Genomic DNA, 22475 nt, shown 5'->3' with positions numbered 1-22475 from the left:
GTAAAAGTTTATGTCCGCTGCGTTATGCTAATGCGTTTGAGTCTATGATTACGCTACCGGATACGGGTTTGCTCGTCGCAAGAGTTTCCTGGCCATGGACCCAAAATATTGATGTTTTATTCCCAGAGCTACTTAGTTATCACTTTTGCTTTTTGGCAAGGTGCTCCATGCTGGAAAAGGCTTTGCTCGTCACCAAACTGTTCCTGGATGGTTGGGAGAAGTTGCTCTCGGAGGATCTGTTGGTACCCTTCTTTAGTCATGGCTGTGTTCTTAGGCAAAGTTATGAATGAACTTACTTCCTTGGCTGAGAAGCAACCTCACACATAAATGGTCCCAGGATGCTTTACTGTTGGCATGACACAGGACTGATGGTAGCGCTCACCTTGTCTTCTCCAGACAAGCTTTTTTCCGGATTCCCCAAATAATCGGAAAAGGGATTCATCAGAGAAAATGACTTTACCTCAGTCCTCAGCAGTCCAATCCCTGTACCTTTTGCAGAATATCAGTCTGTCCCTGATGTTTTTCCTGGAGAGAAGTGGCTTCTTTGCTGCCTTTCTTGACACCAGGCCATCCTCAAAGTCTTCGCCTCACTGTGCGTGCAGATGTTCTCACACCTGCCTGCTGCCATTCCTGAGCAAGCTCTGTACTAGTGGTGCCCCGATCCCGCAGTTGAATCAATTTTAGGAGACGGCGCTTGCTGGACTTTCTTGGGCACCCTAATACCTTCACAACAATTGAACCGCTCTCCCTGAAGTTCTTGATGATCCGATAACTGATTTATTTAGGTGCAATCTTACTTGCAGCAATATTCCTTGCCTGTGAAGCCCTTTTTGTGCCAAGCAATGATGACGGCACGTGTTTCCTTGCAGGTAACCATTTTTGACAGAGGAAGAACAATGATTCCAAGCACCACCCTCCTTTTGAGGCTCCCAGTCTGTTATTCAAACTCAATCAGCATGACAGAGTGATCTCCAGCCTTGTCTTTGTCAACACTCAAACCTGTGTTAACTAGAGAATCACTGACATGTCACCTGGTCCTTTTGTGGGAGGGCTGAAATGCAGTGGAAATGTTTTTTGGGATTCCGTTCATTTGCATGGCAGAGGGACTTTGCAATTAATTGTAATTTATCTGATCACTCTTAGCAATTTGCATATACTTCAGAATCCTATCATACAAACTGAGGCAGCAGACTTCGTGAAAATTAATATTTGTGACTTTCTCAACTTTTGGCCATGACTGCACATTTGCATCGATGTCAGTGATTTAAAGGCACAATATAGTGCTGAGTACCAGGCAGTTAGCAAGTTTGGTAGGTTACTCATGACCAGCAGCATCAGAGTTTGGATAAGCCTAATTACTCTGACTAAATGATCATGTGGAATTTGACTGCCTCCGTGTCTCGTGACTACCTGTGTGGTGGTAATATGATCACCACAACAGCCCTACCTCGGAGCTAGGTAAACTGTTGAAACATGGGAGGATATTCTGTACCTTGTCGACTCTTCTATTTGTGCCGAACATGGTTTGATCACATGCAAAATCTATAACACAGGACTAAACCCAGGCTTTCTAAAATCGATCCTGATGTCGTCCCTGTTTTGCAACCGGTGTCGGCAAGCTCCTGCTTCAATAATACATGTTTTGGTCCAGCTTTTCTCAACGTAACTATTGGTCTGCCATCTTTGATACCATATCTAAGTATTACAAATGCCTTTTGATCCTACTGCCATAACTTTGTTTAGGGTAATACCTGATGCCTTAACACTACCAAAATACACATCTGACTTTGTAGCCTTTGAGTTTATTGGCAAGAAGGTTCATTTTACTTCTGTGGCAATCACCCTCTCCTCCCTCTCATTTTGTATGGATTAAAGATGTTTTTCACTTTTAGTAAATTGGAGAAGATAAAATATACACTATGGGGATCTTCTGAGAAATTCTACCGAATATGGCCATCCTTTTTTAAACTTATTTTTATTTAAATAGGCAAGTCCGTTAAGAATAAATTCTTATTTACAATGATGGCCTACCCCAGCCAAACCCTTATCCGGACGACGCTGGGCCAATTGTTCACCACCCTATGGGACTCCCAATCATGGCTGGTTGAGATTTTATTTATCGGACATTTGAGAAATTTACTGGTCATCCATATGCAATGGGTGCGTTCCCCAACTAGGGGGCCGCGTACCAAATCTGGTTCCCGGTAGATTTTATTTGGCACCACAAGTTTTTTGTTTTGACATAAGACTATAAAAGCACCAACAAATAAGCTCCAAGTGATTTTCATTTTGTAAATGTGTTCCAAAGTATTCCCACGCATGGTGTATTAGGTACACCAGTCTAATACCAGGTCGGACCTCCCTTTGCGTCCAGAACAGACTGAATTGTCGGGGCATTGAAACGTTGCTCAATTGGGACCCAATGTGTGGCAGGATAACATTCCCTACACCACATATGTGAACAATATATGTAGTCAAAAATCAATTGCATTTTGTTATAAGTTAGTTAACAAGCAATATGTGAACTGTTGTGGAAATCTGCAGAGTCGACTACAAAACTCAAAATGCAATGCTCTCTAGAAAGTTTGGCTGGCTAGCTAGCTAGAACACGTAGCTTCACACAATACCAAAGTCAATATCAGCATGTGAAGTAGTTGGCGAGTTGTAAAATCCATGAAAAACTGCAGTATCAAATGAGGAGTTACAATCTCACCATGTATGATCCATCTTCATAATCAACAGTAGCCTAGGCGCCTGTCGCATGCTCTCTCAGCAGCAGGTGAGGCATGCCTGTAAGGCAGCGTTCAAGGAGTGAGAGTGGTGCTGAAGCCCGGAACATTTGTCTGGCTACAATTTTATTTATCGACTTTTAATTGATTTGATTGGCCAAAAGCCGGCAATTACCGGTTAACGGAAACCCTGTGTTTTTAAAACCACCCAATAACTCTCTCTGTCCACATATCACTCACTTTATACAAGATGTCACCCTCATTCGCATCTCACTTAGTTTCCTAGCTCTCTCAACATGCAGGTGCCGGTCTTTTAACACACACACAAGATGCAGTGTACACACTGACTAGATCCTATTGTACACTGACTCACCCTATTTTTGCTATGTCTGGATTCGCCTCATGACACATTATGGCTTCTCATAGCTTTTTAAGCTAAGAGAAGAGGGATTTGGTTTGGGAAATGTGTGACAAGACAGCGCTGTCTCTGCAGTTTTAAAGGCTGTTGCTGTCTGACTGACTACCTGACCTGGGGCTTTAAGTGAATGGAGCCTGGTGGTGGGCCAGGCTCCTGGTGGTGGTGGGCCAAACATTCAAATAATCAAAGCTTGATGATGAGTTGGCTATTTGAATCAGCTGTGTAGTGCTAGGATAAAAACCTGGCTTGTACACAGACACAATCAGATGGACAGAAGACAAACAACTGGCCAAGTCCTACCATGAAATGATATGTCAACTTTTGTTGCACTGGAAGTTTGACTGGAAGGGATTGGACTGCAGTGAAAGTTATTCACACATGTACACAGATTTACTTCCAGTGTGATAAGGGTAGTGCATGGGACTTTGAACTCTATAGTATTTTGATTGACTCAACATTGAAAGAGTGATTCGTTTTATTGAAGGGTATTGATCATGAAAGTAGTGCCTGTTTCTCAAAAACATTGCAACTTTAACAGTTAACGTTTTATATTTAAACTTTCTTGTCCACAAAACACGCTTGAGTACACCCACTTGTCACTCAACCACACACACACACACCAGTCCTGGCAGAGCTGAGTTGGCACTTGCAGGTGTCAGAGCTGGCATAGGCTTGGTGACAATGTCATATGTGAGAGGTCAGGCTAATTTGGTTAGCGGCCTATTTATGAGCTGGAGAGTCGGTGCTGCCCGGAGCCTTCCTGCCTGCCTTCTCACCTTTCCCTTGTCCCCTCCTTTCTCCACAGTCCCCTCTTCTAACATGTCCTGTGAGACTGGTGATTAACAAGCCAGCCCACGATGGCTTTTGGTAGGTAGCCTATACAGTTTGTTTCACAGAATGAATGACTTGATGGCATAGTTTATTCTCGTGTCTCGACATGAGACAACAGACAAACAAACCGAATTCCACTTGTGAATCCTTGTGGCCTTTTCTGGTGTGTTGTGGTCGTTACTTAAACCCTGTCTCATTCTTTTTGTGGATCTGTCATTTGGGAGAATGGACTGTCATTTCTCTTTGCTTATTTGAGCTGTTCTTGCCATAATATGGGCTTAGTCCTATTTGGTAAAATTCCATATTCTGTATACCACCCCTACCCTGTCACAACATAACTGATGGGCTCAAATAGATTAAGAAGGAAATGCATTCCACAAATTCACTTTTAATGAGTCACACCTTTTCATTTAAATGCATTCCATGTGACTACCTCCATGAAGCTGAGAGAGTTGAGAGAATGCCAAGTGTGTGCAAAGCTGTCATCAAGACAAAGGCTACTTGAAGAATCTCCAATATTTTGATTTGTTGAACACTTTCTTGGTTACGACATGATTCCATGTGTTTATAGTTTTGATGTCGTCACTATTATTCTACAATTTAGAAAATATTGAACATTTTAAGAAAAACCTTTTGAATGAGTAGGTGTGTCTGAACTTTTGACTGGTACTGTACATTTATTTACACCTGTCTGGAATTTGCCTTCGTGAGAAAGGTGCCCGTCAGCATTAAACCAACAGAATACAGACAAGTTCACATAGACCTCCTACAGAATTTACAAAATCGGAACAGTAAACTTAAAACTCAACTCTGGCATCATTGTTTGGAACATCAAATCGCATTAAAATTGCAGTATCACATCGCAATAGAATCGTGATACATATCGTATCGGCACATACTGTAAGTATTGTGATAATATCGTGAGGTCTGGCAATTCCCAGTGATTCTCCTCAGTCCTGCACTGTCAGCTGTCTGGACGACTAGTCTCTGGCACACACACACACACCGATCCCACGCATACAAACATTTCTACAAAGAGGATGGCACCCCCACATAAACACTTTCAAGCATGTGTATACACACAGACTCTTTGGTCTAGCCAATAAGCAGCTTAAAGCCACTCACCCCAGCTACTAGCAGTCTTATGGCTCAGGAAGTACATGCTTTGCTGCAGAACCACAAATGGCTGTGTTGGTTTTGTTTCTGTTTATTAGTAGATTAGGCTACCCTATCAATATGCCTAAATATGTTCCACACCTGTCAGAGGCCAGAATGAGAGATGTGAGCCTTGCCGTTAGGCAGACTGGCAGATATCATTGTGTTTGTACCGCGTTGATTAGTAATCTAACTTTTCCTTCTTGCTCTCCCTCCACCTCTTTTGTTTTGCTCTCTCCCCTTATTCTCGACCCTTGTATCCGCCCCTCTGTTTGGAGTACCAGTTGTAGTCTCTGAGGACTGAGCAGCTGACCTGAGGACCCCCCCCTACACCCTCACCCCTAGTCCAAAGGGCGAGAGCAGCCACTACAGCCACCATGGTGCTGTCACAGAGACAACGAGATGAACTGTGAGTACACACACACACAACACAGGGTTTGTACGGTCATAAATCCTGGATAAGTTATGGAAAATGACTTGTTTTCCAGGCTTGTTGGATTCTAAACTTTGAACATTGAGATATTAAAGACATGATAGATCAGACGCATAGTATATAAAGGAGTGAGATCTGTAGAAAGACAGTCTGGCTGAGGAATGTGCTGGGTGGAAGGGAGATCACAGGATTGCTATAGGGGAAACAGATGGACATCTGTGGAGGGGTTGAGGTCAGGTCAGATCCCCTGAAGGGAGTAATAAGGGTTCAATATCCTGTTACCCTCTTCCTGTGGAACCTTAAGATGTAAGGATTGTCCAGAAGTGTCCAAAGTGGGGATATATATATAGAAAAAAAAAAAAGCTGAAATAAATTAGCACTATTTCACATTCTTAAAATAAAGTGGTGATCCTAACTGACCTAAAACAGACTAGGATTAAATGTCAGGAATTGTGAAAAACTGAGTTTAAATATCTTTAGCTAAGGTGTATGTAAACTTCCGACTTCAACTGTATATTCCCGTTAATTCCCACAAAAAGTTTCCACCTTTTGAATATAACCCAAAATGGAATGAGTCAAGGGGTCTGAATACTTTCAGAATGCGCTGTTTTTGACAGTGTCTTAAAACCTCTTGGAACTACCGCTCCCGGATCCGGGAGAATTGTCATCAACTGACAATAATTAGCATGACGCAACGGACAAAAAATATTACTAGAAAATATTCATATTCGTGAAATATATTGAAACATAGCTTAGCCTTTTGTTAATCACCCTGTCATCTCAGATTTTGAAATTATGCTTTACAGCCAAAGCAAGACAAGCATTTGTGTAAGTTTATCGATAGCCTAGCATAGCATTATGCCTAGCTAGCAGCAGGCAGCTTGGTCACAAATCAGAAAAGCAATCAAATTAAATCGTTTACCTTTGACCTTCGGATGTTTTCACTCACGAGACTCCCAGTTAGATAGCAAATGTTCCTTTTTTCCATGAAGATTATTTTTGTAGCTGAAATAGCTCCGTTTGTTCTTCACGTTTGGCTGAGAAATCGACCAGAAATTGCGGACACGACAACGTTGAAAAATATTCCAAATTAGATCCATAATATCGACAAACATGGCAAACGTTTTATAATCAATCCTCAATGTGTTTTTCAAATATCTTTTCGATAATATATCAACCGGGTCAGTTGGCTTCTTAGTAGGAGCGAGAGAAACAATGGCCGCATTTGTCTATTACGCACATATTACTTAGCCACCAGCTGATCACTGACGCAATGTTGTCGCTCACGCTTCAAAATAAAAACCTGAAACTATGTCTTGTGACACTAGACACATTAGGGAAGCTATAGAAAAAGGAATCTGGTTGATATCCCTCTCACTGCTCAATGGTTGTTCTAAATTATATCTACCTCTTCACCCTCTACAATTCAGTTAGGCCTCATTTTAAATTTGATTGTGAAGTAACGTGCATAATTATCGCCCATTCGTCATCCATTTAGTGGGCTGGCATCGTTTGCTTTCCTTCGCTCGGATAGAGTCAAGGATAAGTTTTGCATTATTCTAAAGGCCTACTGAAACACCTATGTTTTCGTTTCTCTTTACAATCAGTTTCATTTTACAATTTTACAATGTAAAATGTATAGGATAATTATATCAACCCACAAGGCGTACGGTCAAATTATTTGCTATAAACATGAGTGACAAAGCTGATGAATATGGGAATCATTACAGTATTGTCTTTCTGAATTAAGTCAACCTCATATCAGTTAGGCCTAATTTTAAATTCAATTGTGAATTAATGTGCACAATTTTCACCCATTCATCCATGTGTCATTCATTCAGTGCGGTGAGGGCGAGGGAGACTCATTAGCGCCTGGCTGTGTACCAACGTCCTACAGCACGTTGTCTTGGTGGGTTAAGTTGGCAATAGGTCTGAGGTGAAGAAAAACGGTAAAGTTCTAAATGCTTTTCTGTTTGTGATTTCAAAATTCTGACATGAGCAATGTAAAATATTTTTTTACATTTTACAAAATTAAATGTCAGTGGCCTTTGGCGGTTCTAGTGTTAAAGAAAGATTTTTAAACTTTGAGACAATTGAGACATGGATTGTGTATGTGTGCCATTCAGAGGGTGGATGGGCAACACTACAGATTTAAGTGCCTTTGAACGGGGTATGGTTGTAAGTTCCAGGCGCTTCTTGGTTTTAGTCGTTTGTCTCTGTAGTACAGTCCAGTAGCTCTGCAGACAGGAAACAGCCTGTAGAAACACACTGCTCTCTGATGGCACACTGGGCCAAAGGTTGACCTCATAGACACATACCACATTCTCTCTGAAAGTGTGCCCAGCCGCACACATACTTGAACACACTCACTCACACAGGTTACACTGATCCAGCAGCCACTTGAGGAGTGCTGATGTCCTGCTGCTCATAAAACATTTAGCCCACATCAGAGAACGGAACCATGCTGCCACTTTATGCTTCTTCTGAGTGTTCCATCCCTCCAGCAGTTGTCATGTTTCCATGACCACCAGGAACACTGGCTGTGATTCATTCTTCAGCATTGTTTTCCTAGAGGAAACATTTCACTGGACACACACACACTTTTCTGATACAGTATTTAAGGAGGTATGGGAGCTACCTGCAGTCAGAACACTGACTGAATGAAACATGCTGGGTTAAAAACTGTATTTTGAGATTGTCACATACCCAGCATGATTATGAAGACAACCTTGGAATATAATGTGCATATTGACGGTTGTGTTTTGTGCTCTTTATTCTCTCTTTCCCAGAAACCGAGCGATAGGAGACTACCTCCGCTCAAACGGCTATGAAGAAGCCTATTCCACCTTCAAGAAAGAGGCGGAGTTAGATATGGTAAGCAAGCGCACGCACAGTAACTTGCCCCAAAACTGCCACACTAACCTATTCTTTGATTTCCTTGCAGTTATTTGAAACCTAGAAATCACACTCTCATTTTTCAATTTCTGTCTCCTACTCCCACAGAATGAGGAGTTAGATAAGAAGTACGCTGGTCTTTTGGAGAAGAAATGGACCTCTGTCATCAGATTACAGAAGAAGGTGAGTTGACGTCACTTTTATGGTGTTATGGTATTTTGTGTGTGATTTTTCCATCCCATATTGGAATTGCAGATGGTTTTCAAGCTCTGATGCACTTTGCACCATTTTAACAGTTACGAAAAAAGTTATTTTGTGTCATGTGTTTAAGGTGCAGTATGATGTACACTGCTCAAAAAAATAAAGGGAATACTTAAACAACACAATGTAACTCCAAGTCAATCACACTTCTGTGAAATCAAACTGTCCACTTAGGAAGCAACACTGATTGACAATACATTTCACATGCTGTTGTGCAAATGGAATAGACAACAGGTGGAAATTATAGGCAATTAGCAAGAGACCCCCAATAAAGGAGTGGTTCTGCAGGTGGTGACCACAGACCACTTCTCAGTTCCTATGCTTCCTGGCTGATGTTTTGGTCACTTTTGAATGCTGGTGGTGCTTTCACTCTAGTGGTAGCATGAGACGGAGTCTACAACCCACACAAGTAGCTCAGGTAGTGCAGCTCATCCAAGATGGCACATCAATGCGAGCTGTGGCAAGAAGGTTTGCTGTGTCTGTCAGCGTAGTGTCCAGAGCATGGAGGCGCTTCCAGGAGACAGGCCAGTACATCAGGAGACTTGGGGGAGGCTGTAGGAGGGCAACAACCCAGCAGCAGGACCGCTACCTCCACCATTGTGCAAGGAGGAGCAGGAGGAGCAATGCCAGAGCCCTGCTAAATGACCTCCAGCAGGCCACAAATGTGCATGTGTCTGCTCAAACGGTCAGAAACAGACTCCATGAGGGTGGTATGAGGGCCCGACGTCCACAGGTGGGGGTTGTGCTAACAGCCCAACACCGTACAGGATGTTTTTCATTTGCCAGAGAACACCAAGATTGGCAAATTCGCCACTGGCTCTTCACAGATGAAAGCAGGTTCACACTGAGCACATGTGACAGTCTGGAGACGCCGTGGAGAACTTTCTGCTGCCTGCAACATCCTCCAGCATGACCGGTTTGGCGGTGGGTCAGTCACGGTGTGGGGTGTCATTTCTTTGGGGGAGCCGCACAGCCAGAGGAAGCCTGACTGCCATTAGGTACCGAGATGAGATCCTCAGACCCCTTGTGAGACCATATGCTGGTGCGGTTGGCCCTGGGTTCCTCCTAATGCAAGACAATGCTAGACCTCATGTGGCTGGAGTGTGTCAGCAGTTCCTGCAAGAGGAAGGCATTGATGCTAAGGACTGGCCCGCCCGTTCCCCAGACCTGAATCCAATTGAGCACATCTGGGACATCATGCCTCGCTCCATCCACCAACGCCACGTTGCACCACAGACTGTCCAGGAGTTGGCGGATGCTGTAGTCCAGGTCTGGGAGGAGACCATCCGCCACCTCATCAGGAGCATGCCCAGGCGTTGTAGGGAGGTCATACAGGCACGTGGAGGCCACACACAACTGAGCCTCATTTTGACTTGTTTTAATGACATTACATCAAAGTTGGATCAGCCTGTAGTGTGGTTTTCCACTTAAATTTTGAGTGTGACTCCAAATCCAGACCTCCATGGGTTGATAAATTTGTTTTATTTTGATAATTTTGTGATTTTGTTGTCAGCACATTCAACTATGTAAAGAAAAAAAGTATTTAATAAGAATATTTAATTCATTCAGATCTAGGATGTGTTATTTTAGTGTTCCCTTTATTTTTTTGAGCAGTGTAGGATGCTTTCTTGGCCAGGGCTCACATGTACAATAGATGTAATTCTCAGTGTGACCTTTGGTTAAATAATCAATAAAAACGTGTGTGGAGTATGAGTGAAATAAACAACCAACTGAACATTCACGTCTACTACTCTCTCGTCATCTTTTCCACACCTTTATCTTCACTCCCCTACCTTCTCCCATCCCCTCTCCCCCAGGTGATGGAGCTGGAGTCTAAGCTGAACGAGGCCAAGGAGGAGATGACTCTAGGGGGTCCTGTGGCCCAGAAGAGGGATCCTAAGGAGTGGATCCCCCGTCCCCCAGAGAGATACGCCCTAAGCGGCCACCGCTCCCCCGTCACACGGGTCATCTTCCACCCGGTCTTCTCTGTCATGGTCACTGCTTCTGAGGACGCCACCATCAAGGTCTGTATGTGTCAATCACTTTCTAAGAGCTTGGTGTACCAGGGAGCCATAACTCTGTAAGATACAAGTTTATTTCATCTAGCACATATATACAGTTGCGGCCAAATATATTGGAACCCTTGCACTTTTCTTCAGTAATTCCCTATTTCTTCTAAAATCTGTTGTAATTTAAATAATTGCTCTCCACACCTTGTTGGGTTTTCAACATTGCAGAACCAAATAGAATGTTGTAAAAATAAGTTAACAAATTAAATTTAGAAAATAAATTCGGGCACCCTAAATCTGGGGTAAATGTTCTGTGACCCAATAAAACAACATGTTAGCTCTTAGGTAGTACAGCACTGTGTTTACTGACGACTAAATGAATCATTCAATGAAAAGAACGCCCTCCTACAATCAAACATGGAGGTTTGATAAAGCTGTGGGGCTGCTTTTGCCACCTCTCATACTGGAGGCTTTGAACGTGCACAGGGAATCATAAAACGAGGAGATTATCAGATCTTTTGGAGTCCAATATTCAACCCAGTGTCCAAAAACTGGGTCTCTACTGGAGGTTGTGGGTGTTCCAGCAGGACAACGACCCCAAACGCACATCAAAAATCACCCAAGAATGGTTTAAGAAGAAACACTGGATTGTTCTGGAGTGGCCAACCAAGAGTCCAGCTCTGAATCACATCCAAAAACCTATGGCGAGATCGGAAAACAGCAGTTGGTGGAGGGCACCCCTCAAACAGTGAAGAATTAGTGCAGTATGCTGCTGAAGAGGGCCAAATTGCCAGTAGAATTGTGCAGCAAGCTCATTGAAGGCTAAAGGAAGCGTTTGCCTGCACTTATCTTGCCCAAAGGCTGTGATACCAGGTACTAGCTCTGGGGTGCCAATAACCTTGTTCAAGCCATTTTTGCAAATTGAATTTTAAAAATGAACACACTTACGTTAGCTATCTCTGCAGCTGCTATAGCTGCTATTCCTCCCCTTCATCTTCTCGATATCCTCTCTTCTACTCTCTTTCTCTCTTCTTCCTCTCTCCTTTTCACTCGCTCCCTCCTTACCCCCGCTCTTGTTCTTCTCATGCTCTCTCCTTATCTTTCCTCTTTATCACTGTCGAGATGGGGTGATGCTCTGGTAACCGGGACAAAGCTGGTAGAGCATGGAGCACTGCACCCTGGGATGCATGTGAATCTCATCCTGCTCTCAACTTCTTCCTCTTTGCTTTGTGCTCTCTTCTTTCTCTTTTATTGCTCTTGTAACACTCACTCTTATGCATTGACCCAGCCGAAGTTTATTGCACTGTCATGTTGAAAAATGTTTCAACTGACTATGCGTTTGTGTGTCTCTTGCTCTAGGTGTGGGACTACGAGGCAGGGGACTTTGAGCGGACACTGAAGGGCCATACAGACTCTGTCCAGGACATCTCCTTTGACCAGACGGGCAAGCTGCTGGCCTCCTGCTCTGCAGACATGACCATCAAGCTGTGGGACTTCCAGGGCTTCGAGTGCATCCGCACCATGCACGGTGAGGGTCTGGGCGGGTGTCTGTTGTGTTCCTCCAAGTGGTACAACAGCAAACAAGCACTATTACCCAATGTGCACCTACCGACACTGTTAGTGTACTTACGTGGTTACTTCAGCAGTGTACTTATGTGATAGAAATAGAATGATTCTATCTTTGGTTACTACAATGTAATTACTGTGGTGTACTAGGTATTGTAAAGTCACACTTTTTTTGTATTAGCCTTACTGATGTTACTTTCCTGTTTGTCTGTTTCAGGTCATGACCACAACGTGTCTTCTGTAGCCATCATGCCCAATGGAGACCACATAGTCTCCGCCTCCAGAGACAAGACCATCAAGATGTGGGAGGTGGCCACTGGGTGAGACACACACACTTATCAGGTGCTGAAATACTGTATCTCTTGTTATATTAGTCCAGTGAAGAGATATTCCAACGCATCCAGACTGACACATTCTGGTGTCCAGTATTACGGTTTTGCTGGAGAGGTGTGTGTTTGTCTAGCTATGCTACATATCCAAATGTATGTGGACACCTGTTGAAAATCTCATTCCAAAATCATGGGCTTTTATATGGAGTTGGTCCCCCCTTTGCTTCAATGGAGTTGTTAGGGCTTTGTCCAGGCCAATCAAGTTCTTCCACACTGATCTCTACAAACATTTCTGTATGGACCTCGCTTTATGCACGGGGGCATTGTCATGCTGAAACAGGAAAGGGCCTTCCTCAGATTGTTGCCACAAAGTTGGAAGCACAGGATTGTGTATGCTGTAGTGTTAAGGTTTCCCTTCACTGGAACTAAGGGGCCTAGCCCGAACCATGAAAAACAGCCCCAGGCCATTATTCCTCCTCCACCAAACTTAACAGTTGGTACTATGCATTGGGCCAGGTAGCGTTCTCCTGGCATCTGCCAAACCCAGATTGGACTGCCAGATGGTGATGAATGATTCATCACTCCAGAGAACTTGTTCCCACTGCTCCAGAATCCATTGGCGACGAGCTTTGCACCACTCCAGCCGACACTTGGCATTGCACATGGTGATCTTACAGTAGGCTTGTGTGCGTGCGGCTGCACGGCCATGGAAACCCATTTCATGATGCTCCTGACGAACAGTTCTAGTGCTGACGTTGCTTTCAGCGGCAGTTTGGAACTCGGTAGTAAGTGTTGCCACTGAGGACAGACAATTTTCCTCGATTTACACACCTCTAAGCAACGGGTGTGGCTGAAATAATAGCCGAATCAACTAATTTGAAGTATGTCCACATACTTTTGTGTGTAACTTGGTTGAGTCGGTTTCTTTCTCTAGGTATTGTGTGAAGACATTCACAGGCCACAGAGAATGGGTGAGGATGGTCCGGCCCAACCAGGATGGTTCTCTTATCGCCAGCTGTTCCAACGACCAGACTGTGCGTGTGTGGGTGGCCACCTCCAAGGAGTGTAAGGCTGAGCTGCGGGAGCACGAACACGTGGTGGAGTGTATTGCCTGGGCCCCCGATACCGCTCACCCCACTATCCTGGAGGCTACTGGCTCAGAGGTGAGGAGAACCTCTATACTATGTGAGGTATTTTGAAATGATGACACGTGTTTCGGCAATACAACTTGTTTTTTGTTCATGCTTATAAGCATTTTTTCTTTACTCTCTGTAGAGTAAGAAGAGTGGGAAGCCGGGCCCATTCCTTCTCTCTGGCTCTAGAGATAAGACCATCAAGATGTGGGACATCAGCACTGGCATGTGCCTTATGACTCTGGTGAGTGTGTGTGTGCACCTTTTACTATAGTTGTGAGCACCAGAAGTCCTCAAGAATAGTAAACCAACACCGTTAGAGAAGTGGGGACATTTTGCTGTTCCTCATTTGTAAAAAGGCTATTTTTGGGTTAAGGTTAGGGGAAATAGGATTTTGTTTGTTACCTTCCCCTCAGGTAGCACGATTGGTCATGATAACTGGGTATGCGAGGATGTCCAAAGCAGGTTTTGTTTCTCAGGTTGGTTGTGTGTGTTCTCCCTCTAGGTGGGTCATGATAACTGGGTGCGTGGTGTGTTGGTGCACCCTGGAGGCAGGTTCATAGTGAGCTGTGCTGATGATAAGACTCTGAGGATCTGGGACTACAAGAACAAGCGCTGCATGAAGACCCTGTGTGCCCACGAACACTTTGTTACCTCTCTGGGTAAGCCTGTCTGTGTGTGCATTCCCTTAAATATTGTAGTACTAGTCAAAACCACCTGTTTGTGTGTGCGTAATCTCCAACACTTCTGCCAGTTCCACAGTTCTACCTCCACCCAGTCCATCATCAGGGTTCATATGGTCATAAAAATTCCGGGAAAGTCATGGAATTTTTTATGGTTGTTTCCAGGCTTAGAAAAGTTGGGGAAAATGATAAAATCCTAAATGTTTTGGAAAAGTTATTAACATACATTGCTAAATTTTCATGTCATTTATTTAGGCACAGTTTAAATCTATATTTTATCAATCAAATAAAACCAACATATCAGCGAGGATCGGAATCACATCTGTGTTTGCGCGCATCACCTGCATGTGTGAGAGACGAGTGGGCCGTTGCTCATGTGAATCAAAATAATAATTTGTGAATTGCGAATCATAGTTTCTGGGGGAAAAAAATGATTAATGTAGTCTTCTGGATTCTGTGGCTTCAAAACTTGTTTTGTAGATCCTTCCAGTTGATTTGGGCATCCAATGAATGGGACATTGCCCCGCTTGACCGTTTCCAGGTTGTTAAAGCCTGAATTCAAAATACATTACATTGAGATTTTGTCACTGATCTACACCCAATACCCGTAATGTCAAAGTGGAATTTTCTTTGGAACATTTTAGAAATTAATAAAAAATGTAAAGCTGAAATGTCTTGAGTCAATAAGTATTCAACCCCGTTGTTATGGCAAGCCTAAAGTTCAGGTGTAAAATGTGCTTAACAAATTGCATAATAAGTTGCATGGACTCATTCCATGTTCAATAATAGTTGTTAACATGATTTTTGAATGACTGCCCCATCTCTGTACCACATATGTACAATTATCTGTAAGGTCCCTCAATCGAGTAGTGAATTTCAAGCACAGATTCAACCACGAAGACCAGGGATGTTTTTCAATGCCTTGTGAAGAAGGGCACTGATTGGTAGATGTGTAAAAAATACAATAAAGCAGATGCTGAATATCCCTTTGAGCAGGGTGAAGTTATTCATTAATTTCACCTTGAGGCCAATGGTGATTTTAAAACAGTTAAGAGTTTAATGGTTGTGATAGGACAACTGAGGGTGGATCAACAACATTGTAGTTACTCCACAACACTAGCCTAAATCACAGAGTGAAAAGGAAGCCTGTACCAAATAAAAATCAATATTCCAAAACATTCCTCATGTATGCAACAAGGCCCTTTGACGTGTACGATTACATATTTGTGATCATTGTTGAGTGTTCCCTGCCATTCTGAAAAGCATCTAAACAATGTTTTGTACTGATTGGAAATAAAGGTCTTTACAGCAAAACACAAATGAGCAAGCTTATAGCTCGACTTGTTTACAATGTAACACTGGTGAGCACAAGGGAGAAATGTCATCTTGTTTAGAAAAGAGATGTGTGTCAGCTAAGCTAACAGCAGATACATTCTTTATGATGGCAGCCATGTTAAGTTTGACAAGCAAAAACTCCCTAACCCCAGAATGCAATTCACTATAATATGCAAATAAGTCAAAAATGGCTGCGCACATTGCCTTAAAAATATGAACTTAGTTTGGCCACTTTTCAGCATATTCCAAATCTTCGATGTACATGTTTGTGTATACAAGAACCGGAACACATGAATTGACGAATCGTTTACCATTTTTGACAAATCACAAAACAAATAAAATGTTATGCCCTCGCAGATCATCATGCTAAATACAAGCCTACTGCCTAGCCTAACCGTAGCGCGAAAGCTAAACCGGGATAAAAACTTTTTTTTGGGGGGGGTCATTTAAATTGTGGGGGGTTTTCAATTCCATGGGGGTTGGAAATGGGAAAGGTATCATGGGGTTAAGGCAATATATCAACAAATGGGGGACAAACAGGAAGTTGATATGCTAAATTAAAGTAAAATCCCTGGTAAGGGGGGTCTGATCTGGCATAGTTAAAATCTCATGCCACATTCAAAGGAACTGGGAAATTTCCGACTTCAGGGCGTCCAAGACAACTGGGAACTCGGGTAAAACGAGACTGGGAAAATTGTTATGAATGGTCACCCAACTCGGAATTCCACCTTGAACTAAGGCCTCTTTCTACAGCTCCGACTTGAAGATCACTGACATCATAATTTGACTTTGTTTTTTTCCGAATTCCCAGTTGTCTTGAAAGCACCATAAGTCGGTCGCGTGAAAAATCCCTTGTTGTAACATCTTTGGTCTGACAGACACTTACGTGACAACCAGAATGTATTGTATGATGTCAACAAACACGACGCCCCACAAAGCTGGCAAATAGCTTAGCATTTGCTCATCATAATCAGTAGAACCTTCAAAAGTATTTTACATATGTGTCCATTACAATCTATGCAAGAATTGGAATGCTTGACTTGTCACCAGTACTTGAAAATGTGAATAAAACCGTAAATACATTATGCTCCATACAGATGGTATGCTACAGTAGAAACAACAAATTGATATACAGAAAATAAGCCACTTCCTTTTTGATAGGAACGCACACATGTCCACCAATTTGTAAGGGAAACAGCAATGAAGACCATGCGGGTGCCAGCCATAAAATGTGCTGGGGGGAAAGGTTTGCTCTGACTCGAGATGCGCAATGTCTTCATACATGATCTGGGGAAACACTAGGGAAGTGCTTTGGCTCTCATTGAAGAAAGAAGTTTTGTCCGGCTCAGTAAAGCCTCAAACATAAATTGTCTGCAACAGTGAAATGCTTCTCATGTGAATTAATGAGGTGGAACACACCTCAATTCAAACTGTTAGAAAATAATTTTAAATTGACAAATTGAACAGCCTAAAGATAATTAGCAGGCAATGTGCCTTAGTTTGAGGGCAACGCGGGTTATAACTGTCCTGGCACCATCCCTACGGTGAAGCATGGTGGTGGAAGCATCATGCTGTGGGGATGTTTTTCAGCTGCAGGGACTGGGAAACTCGTCAGGATGGAGGGAAAGATGAGGAAAGTACAGAGATCCTTGATGAAAACCTGCTCCAGAGCGTTCAGGACCTCAGACTGGGCGAAGGTTCACCTTCCAACAGGACAACGATCCTGAGCATACAGTCAATACACTGCAGTAGTGGCTTCGGGACAAGTCTCTGAATGTCCTTGAGTGGCCCAGCCAGAGCCCGGACTTGAACCCAATCGAACATCTCTGGAGAGACCTGAAAATAGCTGTGCAGCGACGCTCCCCACCAACCTGACAGAGCTTGAGATGATCTGCAGAGAAGAATGGGAGAAATTCCCCAAATATAGGTGTGCCAAGCTTGTAGTGTCATACCCAAGAAGACTTGAGGCTGTAATCACTGCCAAAGGTGCTTCAACAAAGTACTGAGTTAAAAGGTCTGAATACTTATGTAAATGTTATGTTTTATTTAATAGTTTTTTTTTTTTTTTTTTTGCCAGAATTTCTAAACTTGTTTTTGCTTTGTCATTAAGGGGTATTGTGTCCTGGGGGTCATCCGAATACTTTCCGAATGCACTGTTTCCATTTCATTTTCAATGAATATGGAAAAATGTCTAAATGTTTTCACTTTGTCATTACGGGGTATTGTGTGTAGATGGGTGAGAGAAAAAAATATCTCACTCAATTGAAATACACTGCTCAAAAAAATAAAGGGATCACTAAAATAACACAACCTAGATCTGAATGAATTAAATATTTTTATAAAATACTTTTTTCTTTACATAGTCGAATGTGCTGACAACAAAATCACAGAAAAATTATCAATGGAAATCAAATGTGGAAAAGATGACAACGAGAGAGTAGTAGACGTGGTTGTTTATTTCACTCATACTCCACACACGTTTTTATTGATTATTTAACCAGAGGTCACACTGAGAATTACATCTATTGTACATGTGAGCCCTGGCCAAGAAAGCATCCTACACTGCTCAAATAAATAAAGGGAACACTAAAATAACACATCCTAGATCTGAATGAATTAAATATTCTTATTAAATACTTTTTCTTTACATAGTTGAATGTGCTGACAACAAAATTATCAAAAGAAATCAAATTTATCAACCCATGGAGGTCTGGATTTGGAGTCACACTCAAAATTAAAGTTGAAAACCACACTACAGGCTGTTCCAACTTTGATGTAATGTCCTTAAAACAAGTCAAAATGAGGCTCAGTAGTGTGTGTGACCTCCCTACAATGCCTGGGCATGCTCCTGATGAGGTGGCGGATGGTCTCCTGAGGGATCTCCTCCCAGACCTGGACTAAAGCATCTGCCAACTCCTGGACAGTCTGGTGCAACGTGGCGTTGGTGGATGGAGCGAGACATGATGTCCCAGATGTGCTCAATTGGATTCAGGTCTGGGGAACGGGCGGGCCAGTCCTTAGCATCAATGCCTTCCTCTTGCAGGAACTGCTGACACACTCCAGCCACATGAGGTCTAGCATTGTCTTGCATTAGGAGGAACCCAGGGCCAACCGCACCAGCATATGGTCTCACAAGGGGTCTGAGGATCTCATCTCGGTACCTAATGGCAGTCAGGCTTCCTCTGGCGAGCACATGGAAGGCTGTGCGGCTCCCCCAAAGAAATGACACCCCACACCGTGACTGACCCAGCGCCAAACCGGTCATGCTGGAGGATGTTGCAGGCAGCAGAACGTTCTCCACGGCATCTCCAGACTGTCACGTCTGTCACGTGCTCAGTGTGAACCTGCTTTCATCTGAGAAGAGCACAGGGTGCCAGTGGCGAATTTGCCAATCTTTGTGTTCTCTGGCAAATGCCAAACGTCCTTCACGGTGTTGGGCTGTAAGCACAACCCCCACCTGTGGACGTCGGGCCCTCATACCACCCTCATGGAGTCTGTTTCTGACCGTTTGAGCAGGCACATGCTCATTTGTGGCCTGCTGGAGGTCATTTTGCAGGGCTCTGGCAGTGCTCCTCCTTGCACAAAGGCGGAGGTAGCGGTCCTGCTGCTGGGTTGTTGCCCTCCTACCGCCTCCTCCATGTCTCCTGATGTACTGGCCTGTCTCCTGGTAGTGCCTCCATGCTCTGGACACTACGCTGACAGACACAGCAAACCTTCTTGCCACAGCTCGCATTGATGTGCCATCCTGGTTGAGCTGCACTACCTAAGCCACTTGTGTGGGTTGTAGACTCAGTCTCATGCTACCACTAGAGTGAAAGCACCACCAGCATTCAAAAGTGACCAAAACATCAGCCAGGAAGCATAGGAACTGAGAAGTGGTCTGTAGTCACCAGCTGCAGAACCACTCCTTTATTGGGGGTGTCTTGCTAATTGCTTCCTGAGTGGACAGTTTGATTTCACAGAAGTGTGATTGACTTGGAGTTACATTGTGTTGTTTAAGTGTTCCCTTTATTTGTTTGAGCAGTGTACATTCATTAGGCCCTAATCTATGGATTTCACATGACTGGGCCAGGGCGCAGCCATGGTTAGGCCTGGGAGTGGGTAGGCCCACCCACTTGGGAGCCAGGCCCAGCCAATCAGAATGTGTTTTTCCCCACAAAAGGGCTTCATTACTCCTCGGTTTCATCAGCTGTCTGGTTGACTGGTCTCAGATGATCCACCAGGTGAAGAAGCAGGATGTGGAGGTCCTGGACTGGTGTGGTTGCACGTGGTCTGCAGTTCTGTGGCCGGTTGGACGTACTTCCAAATTCTCTAAAACAATGTTGGAGGCGCCTGATGGTAGAGAAATTAACATTAAATGCTCTGGCAACAGTTCTGGTCGATATTCCTGCGGTCAGCATTCCAATTGCACACACCCTCGAAATTGAGACATCTGTGGTATTGTGACACAACTGCACATTTTAAGTGGCCTTTTGTCCCCAGCATAAGGTGCACCTGTGTAATGATCATGCTGTTTAATCAGCTTGATATGCCACACCTGTCAGGTGGATGGATTATTTTGGCAAAGGAGAAATGCTCACTAACAAGGATGTGCACTAATTTGTTTACGAAATTTGAGAAATAAGCTTTTTGTGTGTGTGAATTTCTGGCATCTTTTATTTTAGCTCAGGAAACATGGGAACAGGACTTTACATGTTTATATTTTTGTTCAGTATGCTTTATTCATATTTATTTCAGGTTATTCCACATTTTGCTGTGTTACAAGTCTAGGGTTATGAATATTTTCCGAAGGCACTGTTACATCAAGGGTGGTCAACCATCTTCCCGGAGAGCAAATGGGTGCAAGCTTTTATTCCAGTCTGTTTTTGTATTTCTTTCTCTAGATATGCACCGGACTGCTCCCTACGTGGTGACAGGCAGCGTTGATCAGACAGTCAAAGTGTGGGAGTGTCGCTGAGTCTGCCTGCTACCTCCCTCTCCTCATCTTCCTCTCTACCCTCCAACCACAGCCCTATACACCCCCCCAACCTCCTGCTCTTCTCTTCCAGAAGCAGCATTAGTGCTCCCCTAAATAGCAGCCACTCCTCCCCTACCCAGCACCTCTATACTCCAACCACAGCCCTATACCCTCTCCTACCCACAATCTGACACTTTCTCTCTGACACTCACCTAAGCCCAACCTCTCGCACTCTATATACCATAGTTATCCAGGCTTTGCCCCTCATCTCCCGGCCCTGTTTTAAAATAAATATTGATTGTCCTTTTATGTAAATTATTCTGGATGTAGAGTATGCTTAATAAATATTACACACACATACACACTAAAAGAAAAAAATCAGTATTCCTTGGCTGGTGATTTCTCCAAAAAACATGCATACTGTAAATTTGCCATGACGTGGGGGTCAAAGGGTAAATGGTTCCTGTGTCCTTCCCCAGTGGATGCTGGGTAATTGTGACTGTGCACATAAACCAATCACGTCTGTTCTTTAAGGGTTTGGTTTGGGTTTTATTTTGTTTCTTCCTGCCACTGTTATTCTGATGCTACCTAGGAGAGAGAGAAGAGTGTGAAAGGAAGAAAATTGTGACGGAGGAGTAGAATAAGAGATGACTGGTAGTGTCTGTGCGTACTTTGTGTAGTCTGTGTGTATGGCGGTAGAGAATAGAGGTTGTGTGTGTGTGGAGGCAAGGCTTTCTGTCCCTCTGTTTATACTCCCTCTCACTTACTGGTAACTGACTGGCTTCTAGTAGATACTCACAAGGCTCTTAAAGATCCATATGCTGTAAAGAACACACACAAATGAAGACTTTATCTCGCTCCGTCATACACACACTTCAAGGAAGATGCATAGATGAGCAGACTCTTATATTTGTGTTACACACACACCACATACATACACAAACTTCTGCTGTCGTGTGTCCCAAGAGCACCCCATGCCCACTCATTCTCTGCTGTGTCTGCCTTGTTAACCCTCTTGAGGTCTCCCTCACCAAGGGATGTCCTTCTGCTTTCTGAACTCTTACTGCTCTATTTGTCACATACTCACACAGATGCACATAAGCACAGTAAACTTGTGTTCCAATATATCTGTATGTGATTGTTTGCAACATAAAAATATCTGTAAATATAACATTGGCCTTGTCATGTGTGCTTTTATTTTTATTATAAGGAGGTATGCACATTTTGCACAGCCTGGGGACACCAAACTACGCAAGTGGAGTTTGCTGTTGTAATCGGGTACTGTAGAGCTCAGAGGCTGAGACTGTCTCCACTAACTAAAACAAAAGATAAGGAAAAAGTGTCAGATCAATAAAGAAAAATAATGATTTCTCAGACAGCGCCATAAACTTCCATTTGCCTCATGCAAATTGCCTCATTGGAAATGTTATAATGTAGGTCTCTAAGCCCTTTATATCGCAATATCTACTAAGCTAACATATGGAATTATTTCAAGATGGTCATAATGTATCATAAAGCCAATAGATGTTTTATTTTAGGACTTCTGAAGGTAAACATAATTCGGCCTTTACTGCTACAGCCAAAAGAAACACGTTGAATAGCACATTGTTTTGCCATGTAAAAGACTGCCGCAAAGATTTAGTGATGTCAGAGCAAAACCCCCGACACTCGTGTTGGTGAGTCATCTTTCAATGGCGGTGCTTTATTCGTTTGTAGCACAAAATATATATAAATATTTTTT

The 22475-nt window shown here is 43.3% G+C and overlaps 1 protein-coding gene across 2 annotated transcripts in view; it reads left to right on the top strand.

Annotated features, from left to right (window-relative positions):
* Positions 1 to 21905, top strand: part of LOC135509689 (lissencephaly-1 homolog B-like) — a 31070-nt gene extending 9165 nt beyond the window's left edge. The window contains exons 2-12 of one of the 2 annotated variants that reach the window (XM_064930562.1): positions 5418 to 5542; positions 7408 to 7515; positions 8356 to 8440; positions 8570 to 8644; positions 10540 to 10746; positions 12091 to 12259; positions 12515 to 12617; positions 13561 to 13789; positions 13902 to 14003; positions 14265 to 14421; positions 20661 to 21905. In XM_064930562.1, coding sequence (XP_064786634.1) covers positions 8438 to 8440; positions 8570 to 8644; positions 10540 to 10746; positions 12091 to 12259; positions 12515 to 12617; positions 13561 to 13789; positions 13902 to 14003; positions 14265 to 14421; positions 20661 to 20734 — 1119 coding nt within the window. In that variant the 5' untranslated portion in view covers positions 5418 to 5542; positions 7408 to 7515; positions 8356 to 8437 and the 3' untranslated portion in view covers positions 20735 to 21905. The remainder of the gene's footprint in view (positions 1 to 5417; positions 5543 to 7407; positions 7516 to 8355; positions 8441 to 8569; positions 8645 to 10539; positions 10747 to 12090; positions 12260 to 12514; positions 12618 to 13560; positions 13790 to 13901; positions 14004 to 14264; positions 14422 to 20660) is intronic. The other variant, XM_064930561.1, reaches the window with a different exon arrangement.
* Positions 21906 to 22475: the final 570 nt, after the last annotated feature.

The sequence above is a fragment of the Oncorhynchus masou genome, chromosome 22 (genome assembly GCF_036934945.1).
Source record: "Oncorhynchus masou masou isolate Uvic2021 chromosome 22, UVic_Omas_1.1, whole genome shotgun sequence".
Taxonomy (NCBI): Eukaryota; Metazoa; Chordata; class Actinopteri; order Salmoniformes; family Salmonidae; genus Oncorhynchus; species Oncorhynchus masou.
This window is presented reverse-complemented; position numbering and strand designations above follow the sequence as displayed.